Source organism: Cyprinodon variegatus, unplaced genomic scaffold (assembly GCF_000732505.1).
Source record: "Cyprinodon variegatus isolate N-32 unplaced genomic scaffold, C_variegatus-1.0 Scaffold1218, whole genome shotgun sequence".
NCBI classification, from domain to species: Eukaryota; Metazoa; Chordata; class Actinopteri; order Cyprinodontiformes; family Cyprinodontidae; genus Cyprinodon; species Cyprinodon variegatus.
In genome coordinates, this window is record NW_015151671.1 from 102,655 (window position 1) to 111,515 (window position 8,861).

The 8,861-nt window shown below is 44.7% G+C and overlaps 1 protein-coding gene across 5 annotated transcripts in view; it reads left to right on the forward strand.

The window, feature by feature from the left end:
- Nucleotides 1-7,270, forward strand: part of znf318 (zinc finger protein 318) — a 13,984-nt gene extending 6,714 nt beyond the window's left edge. Inside the window, exons 8-11 of one of the 5 annotated variants that reach the window (XR_001482120.1) lie at nt 1,825-2,010; nt 2,107-2,200; nt 2,305-2,501; nt 2,574-2,692. Coding sequence is in view for 4 of the 5 variants with exons in the window: in XM_015401427.1 (XP_015256913.1) it covers nt 1,825-2,010; nt 2,107-2,200; nt 2,574-2,692; nt 3,214-6,777 (3,963 nt within the window). In the remaining variant the exon portion in view is untranslated. The other 4 variants (XM_015401427.1, XM_015401426.1, XM_015401428.1 and 1 more) reach the window with 4 other exon arrangements.
- The last annotated feature ends 1,591 nt before the right edge of the window (nt 7,271-8,861 follow it).

Sequence of the window (8,861 nt, forward strand, 5' to 3'; positions counted from 1 at the left end):
AACGGGCTAACGTTAGCCACTGACGCTGCAAACGGGCTAACGTTAGCCACTTGTTTAAATGTTGAAAACTGGGAACGACCTCAGACTGGGTCATTGCTTCAAGTCTTAGTTTACTACCAAAGTCTTAACTAGTTGGTGAACTTGCCTCTTAAAGGTATAGTGGAGGATTTTTGAAAAAAAATGCACATGCATAACCCTGTACCCGCTCCTGAGAGGGATCGCTACGTGCAAGAGTGTGCATGAGCCCATTTCTCCTCGTGCATGAGCCCATTTCTCCTCGTGCACGAGCCCATTTCTCCTCGTGCACGAGCCCATTTCTCCTCGTGCACGAGCCCATTTCTCCTCGTGCATGAGCCCATTTCTCCTCGTGCACACTCTAGTTAAAAGTTGCTGTTTGCATCACTCATACAAGCTAACTTTCCAAAAGGAAGATTAGCAATTTCTCCACTATGTCAGACTCACCACTGGTAAGAGAAAATGGAGACGAGCACGAAGGACGGCCTTACGCAAAAATATCATCAGAATGATTGACAGCTAAGAGGACCACTGATTGAGATGATCCACCTGGAAAAACAACATCCTCCACTATACCTTTAAGTGGATGTTTTGCACACACCTTAAAGAGCTCCTAACCTGACGGCTTTGAGAAGCTCGTTACAGGAAGTCTTTACCAGCCTGATGTTTATTTTCACCAACTCATTTCCTACGGTATTGTTAGCTTCTCACCCAGTTCCTTCAAAAGCACATTATTGACTTCCTAACTAGTTCTTTTCCTGAGTTTTAACCAGTTTATCACCTGACATGTGAATTTCCTTCATGGTCTGACATTTTAACGAGCTTCTTGTCCAACAGATGTCTTGAATAGTTAATTGTGTGAAGTCGTAACAAACTCATTACTTGATGGTTTAACCTTATTTCCATAATGTCTTAGCTAGCTCCTTACCTCATGCATTTTAAACGGCTCAATACCTGACAATTTTCAGACGTTCGTAGCCTAACGTATTTACTATATTTTGCATGAATCGATTAATAATCTAATATATTTTTTATGAAATTAAACCAGGTGAAACTAAAACTTTTCCCCTTGAGTTCTGGATAGAGCATACCCGACAGGCAAGAATTGTTTTGATCTTAAATGCAAAATTTTCTTATTTTTATTTTTTTTTTTTACAATTTCTATATAATTCTTGCTCTAAGCAGGTCACCCTGTCAGCTAAAAACATATTTTACAGACTCTATTATCCATCTAATGATTAATCGTTTATTAAATTGGTTGACGATTATTCCAATAATTGATTTATCACAATGAATCTGATTAATTGTTTCAGCCCTAAATAAGATGTCTTAAGGGCGATTTGAACCGGTCGTGTTAATTTTGAGATTACTTGTTCATTTTTATCTTAATATGTCTTCACTGCGGGAAGAATTAGGATTTAGTTTATACTGCAGGAACCGCGTTAATTTAGCGATGATTTGTTTTAATTGCAGGACGACATCGTTTTCTTATTTCACCTTCCTTCTGCAATCTGACGGCTCTATGGGTGATCCGGTGTTTTATCATATCATTATGGATCTTGCATTGATTTTGCCTCTATTTTAGTCGTTGTTACGTCTCGTTTATCTTCGCTGCCGGACGCCCGTTGATTTTGTCGTCTTTGCGTGATGATGGTGATTCTATTTTTGAGTCTGTTGGTCCGGGGCCCTGCAGGTAAGGAAAGGTAAGTCTGCTGTTTATTACTCTTTTTGAAGCTGGTCCTGTTTCCTGTCCTGACTTTCTCTGTCTCCTCCCACTGTCCTGACTTTCCTCCATCTTTTCTTTCTTAGCCGATTCCAGTGGTTTCGCCAAAGGCCTTCCAGGAAAAGCTGCCCTCCAGCGCTGCTACTCCGGCTCCGCCCCCCGACCCGTTTGAATACTACGATGCTGGAAACCACTGGTGTAAAAGCTGTAACATCACCTCTGGTTCCATGTTTGACTTTTTCACTCACTTGCACGGCAAAGGGCACCGGAAGGTTTGTTTGTTAAGACAGTTTGACGCCAGCTTTCCCAGTTCAGCACTGCTTATTTGATCCCATGTTTGTTTGATACCATCATTGTCCATCTCACAGACTCTGAATCCGTACGACCGGCCCTGGGCCTCCAGCAACACCAACACCTCTAAGAGCAGCACAGGAGAGGTCAAGCAGACCAAACCGGCCAAAGGTACTGTTACCATGACGTTGCAACAATTACAGCCACCATAGATGCTGATGATGAGGATGTGGTCTCTGAACCACTGAATTTTGTTAGCTATCTTCTACTTCCAGGTGGAACTCAGAGCGGACCTTTGTGTTGGAGAAGAAGCTTCTGCTTACACCTTCTGATGACTTTTACTTTGTTTTTCCATCAGTTAATCCTCAGATAACTGCCCAGCATTTTCTCTATAATCACCCGGAAGAAAATATATTCTCTCTGACTCTCTCTTCTTCTGACAGGTTCTGATTAGCCTGGAGATGTCTGCCAGGTAAACAGGTTTGGCAGCTTTTTAGTCACCTTCCAGGGGTTTAAACCATGCCACATTTGTGTTTGGCTGCAGGTTCAGAGTTCCTGGTTCCGGTCAGAGGGTTCTTCTGCATGCTGTGTAAGGAGTTTTGTGGAGACGCCATCTGTGCAGAGCAGCATGTGATCACATACAGTCATAATGAGAAATACAAGGTATGTGTTAAAATAAGGCCTGATCTGTCCTCTGGTGTTCTGCCTGGATCCTTTGGCACCCAGTAGAACATTTATAGGCTATCAGAACCTTTATCACCTTTTAGAACATTTATCAGCTGTCTAGCCCCTCCCTCAACAATGAAAACTCAAGCTTGTTTAATGTCTCATTATTGTTACAAGAACAAGATTTGTCCAGTTAATGTTTTCATCATTGTTATAGTTGACTAAACCAGCGCTGGCTAGAGAGCTGCTGTTTAAACCCAGTCTGCAAGGTTACTGTTTAGAAAGTCTGGCCATCGCTTTGGATCCTCAAACAGGAAATTTTATCTCACAAGGTTCACACTCAGTGTGGCAGCACTGCCCCAACGGATAAGTCTTATATAGAGAAAGCATTTCGCCAGTGTGGAAAGAGATGTTTCCTTTCCTCTTACCTTCAACTGATTGCTTAAATAATTAAAACACATTCTTGTAAGACCCTAAATTCATGTGGATTTTTGTGTTTTTGTTGTTTCCTTCGCCAGGAACAAATGATGGAGAATCCCCTGTATGAACAGAGGAGGAACCTGGACAGACAGGCAGGCCTGGGTCTGGAGGCGGCTGGAAAGAAACGCAAACATGATGTTGATGATAGAGGCAGCAAAGACGGAGAGGAAAATACTAAAACCAAAAAGGATAAAAAGGACAAAAAGAATGAAGGAGAGGCTGCTGAAAAGTGTGATGTAAAGATTAAAGTGAAAAAAGAGGAAGGGGAGCATAGTGAGAAGCCGAGCAAAAAGAGCCTGGAGGAAGACAAGCCTTTTTCTAGCAAAAAAGATGAGAATGAAAGCTATAAATATAGCAAAAAGGATGAGAAGTACCGCCACAGCCGCGAGGTGGAGGACAGAAACAGCCGGTACAGAAGCGGCGGTCGAGATGAAGAGTATCGCTATCATTATTGCAGGGAGGATGAAAAACGATACGACGATCGTACAAATTCCGGCACTAAAGACGTTGGGGACAAATTCAAGCATGATAAATTTTCTGATACCAGATCTAAATATGACCGAGAGCGAGATGAAGGAAAGTCTAAAGCTGAAAGGGAATCTCCCAAATCCCTCGGGAAACCAAATGTCAGAAAGTCTGAACCACAATCAAAACCCCATGAGCTGCCCAAAATCTTCTGTGGACCCAGTCCTGCCATGAGGGCAAAGCTCCGCAAGCAGGCTTTGGAAGCAGGCAAAGTTCAGCCCGCCACAGGCACAGGCCCTTCAATTGGGAAGTTCACATGGACGAAGAAAGAGAGCCAGCTTGCGAAGGAAGCTCGGCAAGTTGCAGCAGAGTTCATCAAGGATGAGGAAATGGCTGCAAAGGAGCAGCAAGGTGAAGATGAAGATTCTCTATCAAAGTCGATAGCTATTGCAAAAGAGATTGCTGAGAAGCTGGCAGGTGAGCCACTAAAGCACCCACCTTTCTACCAGCCTGGTCAAGGACAAATCCGGCCAAACCTTCGTGCACCTGTTGCACAGCAAAGGAAAGCTGCCTTGGCAGGAAAACCTGCGTCACTTAATACATTCCTAAACATGAGACCCCAGGGCTCAGATGGAAGTTCTCCAGGGTCTATTCCTAGGGCCCCATTAGGGCCACCAAATACACAGATGGTCCAAAGCATACCTGGACCTCCTGTCAACATATCCGGACCATGTGACCCAATACCTACACCAGTAGTGACAAAACCAGAGCCATTTGGCCCTAAACTCCCTCCTTCAGTGTCAAAACCGGAACCATGTCAAGATACTTCAGCAGGTTCTAAATCTGATTTAGCTGACCCAAGACCTGCACCTTCTAAAGCTAAACAAGTATTTCTCAAACCTTCTCCGCTACAGTCGCCACCTACTCCAGTTCCGAGTAAACCTTCAACAATTTTTCCTTTCCCATTAAGGAAAGAATCATCAGAAACTAAAGCTCTTCCATCAGAAGTTAAAGCTTCAGTTTCTCAGGCTCCTAAACTACCACTCACTTCACCAAAAGCCGCACCTTCACAACCACCAACGATGATCGTGTCTGACGTGGCAGCTCCTGGTGTCCCAGAAAGTGAACAGACTTGCACTGTGTTTGTCAAGCCGCCTCCTTTCAAGAAGCTGCCAGAGGTATCTCGGAAGTCAGAAAAATTCAAGAACAACCTTGCTGCTGCCAGGGCAGAGGACTTAATTGATATGTTTTATCGTAGCATTGGTGAGCCAGGCCCTTCCTCTTTTTCCAAGTCAGAAACTGACATCAAAGCTGGTAGAAGCTCTTCTTCAGCCCCTCAAAATAAGAACCAACAACAGCCACAAAATAAGCCCCAGCCTCAGATTGAATCACCAAATAAAGCCCAAACTCAGTCCCAAAACCAGCTACAGCTCCAAGGGCAGCTTGGATCGAAACTACAGACAGAACAAATTCCATGCGATAAAACTGAAGCTCAATCCCAAACCCAACTGCAATCCCAAGGTAAAACCCAACCCTTGACCCCATTGGAACCAAAAATTCAACCGCAGACACACTCGCTACCCCAAGATACTCCCGAATCTCAACCCACAAAGCAACAACTTCAGACTGATAATAAACCACAAATTCAGCTGCAAGCCCAAGATAAATCAGAACTCAAACCCCAGGATAAAACTCAATCACAAACCCAGTTGCAAATCCAAGGGACAGAACTGCAACCCCAAGATAAGCCTGAATTCCAAACCCAGAGACAACTACAAAAGCTGAATAAACCAGACTCTCACATCCCCACACAGCTACAACCCCAAGATAAACCCGACTCCCAAAGCCAGAAACAACAACAAACACCGGAAAAACCAGACTCTGACATCCCCACACAGCTACAACCCCAAAATAAACCCGACTCCCAAAGCCAGAAAAAAACACAAACCCTGGATAAACCCGACTCCCAATCCCAGAACCGACAGCAAACCCTGGAAAATCCAGTCTCTGACATTCCAACACTGCTACAACCCCAAAATAAACCCGACTCCCAAAGCCAGAAAAAAACACAAACCCTGGATAAACCCGACTCCCAATCCCAGAACCGACAGCAAACCCTGGAAAAACCAGTCTCTGACATCCCAACACTGCTACAACCCCAAGATAAACCCGACTCCCAAAGCCAGAAACAACAACAAACACCGGAAAAACCAGACTCTCACATCCCCACACAGCTACAACCCCAAGATAAACCCAATTCCCAACCCCTGAAACTGCTACAAGCTAAGGATAAAACTAAAGTCCAGCAGCAGCCACACCAGGAAAATCCCCAAATTGCAAATGAACCCTCAGATAAACATCTGGACCAATCAACACATCAAACAGAGCTCCAAAAGCAGTCTCGATCTGTCCCTGACGCTCAACCTATATTTACAATCCCACCACAGACCGAGTCCCATCAAAGCTTACAAAGCCCACCAAACCAAACTGATGCTGACATTCAGATCACATCCGTTTGGTCTCTTCAATCTCCCTCAGTTCTATCAGCCAAGGCTGATTGTCCTGATGCATCCTTTCCCATGTTTCAATTCGAGCAGACTACCGAGGTATTGTCTCAAAGAGAGTCCACTGATTCTGGGCCTGAATCACTAATCCCCCCACAGACTAGTCCTTCCACAATGGAACCAATTGTTCAAGCCTTGTCCAAACCAACTCCTCATATCAACGAGGTGCCTCAGTCCGAACCCCATGCAGACCTGGATGGAAATTCACATCAAGAGAAGACTCCACAACCCCAGCCTAAACCCAAACCTGGTCCAAGAACCAGAGGCAAGGGAGCACAAATGAAGAAGACCCCTCCTGCCAATGCACCTGTTCGTCAGACTCGCTCCCAAACAAGATACCAGACCCGCCAGCAGCAGCAGCAAAGTGATTCAGAACCCAAACAGGAACCAGCTGCAGTGGACCAAGGAATGTTGGATTTAGACGCTGAAGGTCTGGCATGTTTTGATCCACAGCAGGAGGCCGACACGGTCAAAGAGACTGATCCTATAGAGACACGGGTCACCCCAGAATCGCTGGGTCTCCCTTCAGATATGACGTCCCTTGACTTTGACTACACTTTTAACTTTGAATAAGTGTTAGGGCGGTTTGGTAGCGACACAAAGATCTGGGTCTGGTTTATGTACAGGATAAACTGTTGATAAGTTTATTTAGGGGGTACTGAACCCCTGTGCTGTTTTAAAGACCAGAATAATGTAAATAATTCATTGCCTTTTTGAAGGACGGTGGGTTTAAAGGCACGTCATTATTGTCCCCCAAAAAGCCCTCGCTGATACCTGCTACCATTTTGGATCCTACTTGTCTGACTCATTGGAGATCTAAAAGCTCTAGATCTATTTATGACTCCTGTTTTCCACCAAGAGCAAATGTTTATTTCCTACAGGTCTTTATTCTGCTCGCTGTAGCTTCCTGCTCTGTGGACTTAAATGATTTTCATTGTTGGATCTTTAAACCAAGACCAGCGGCTCCTCTGTTTGTGCTTGTAACATATTTTAGCTGTAATGTTTGTTTCTTTCTGCAGAGTTTTAATAAAGGTTGGCAGAGAATTTTCTGAAGGGTTTCTTGTCTTTTTTTGAACCAGTAAAATGGAAATTCTTAAAGCAGCTGAGGCAACAGGATGGTCCATATGTAAAGATCACTGCCTGAACTGAAGCAGCTCCGGTATCTTGGTGAAAAGGTGGAGAAGAAGAATAAAGTCTTGATATGTTCTATGTAGTGAACCCCCAGAGGCTTCCCTATATGTTTTGCTAGGAGATCTCCGATTGAGATCCAGGTTTATCTGGAGGGACTTTGGGAAAAGCCCTTCTAATATCCCCAAGTGAGCCTGGAGAAGGATTTTCCCACTGCGACCATCAGGGGCATGAAGGGCTGATGTTGCTTAAAGCTCGAACATCCTGCACAGACAAAAAGCCGCCCCTCACCGCGTCTGCAGTATTTATATTCTGCAGCTTTCATCAGTCTGGTTGGCTCCGGGTCAAGGGGGGACACAGGCAGCCAGGTGACAACACCACACCACACTACACGAGGAAGAAGAAAACAGCCATTTACAACTTTGTCAAAGCCTCTTCATGCAGTTTGGGAGAGACAGTCATTTCTTTCCTGGACTTTTTCCACAGTCTGTTAATAATAGTGATATTTATGAGCTAATTCATAGGATATCTTTAGACGTTTACATCCTGAAACCTTTACAGCTGGAGCTGCTTCTGGCTCGCAACGTTTTCCGTACAAATCTGCCCACGTAGTTACAAATCTGCCCGGAGGGGCATGGAAGCCCAAAAGGACGTAATTTGGCCGCCAAGATGTGTAAAACCAAGCTTTGGAAGATGGATGGCTGTAGAAGTAGGTGTGTTCAGTTTGCTGCTGGATTGATAAGAGCAGCTCTGTGGTGCGGTGGAAGGTTCTACACCAAACGCTGACTGATTACATAGAGCACTTTTATGCTCTTATTAAACAGCCTTTTCAAGTTTCAGAAGCTGTCCACCTGTTGCTCTGCCTGCTGAAGTTCTCTGATAATCTAGATCTAGGCCGAACCACAAGCTACAATTGAATCACAACATCTCTTTCATGTTGACTTTGAAGTCCAAGGCTGTTGAAATGATGGATTGTTTCATTTTCTGACCTCTGGGTTAATATTAATTAATTTTGATTTGTGTGACACTGGCGTCGGATGCTGGAGTTTGCCCTGCAACGGTGGGGTTTTCTGTTCAAGGTGGCTCTGGCTTTCAGCGTTGCGTACGGCAACCTCGCTTCTGACACTGAGACCCAGGGCAGCTGTGGCCACATTGTAGATCACCACCATCAGTGTGTGTAGGAACGTAATGTAAAGCGCTTTGGTCAAGTCTCCTGACTTGACCAAAAACCCTTTGCCTTTAAGGGCCAAACACGGGATGACCCCTTCTAAATCCCAGATCAAAGAGGTTTCTAGAATTTCCTTCTTTGATCTGAGGAATATTGCAAAAATGAGCAATCTCCTGAGGTGTGGTCATCTAGCAGAGCTGCCCTCTGGTACCTTTATGGACTGGGTTTCTAGGACCAGAGGGGGTCTGGTTTGGGGACCAGCAGATCTCAGTCCTGCTTTTTGCTGATAATGTTTGCTGTGGTTCCGATAGGATGAGGAGCTGAGTCATCAGGGAGAGGATCAGAGTAGAGCTGCTTCTCC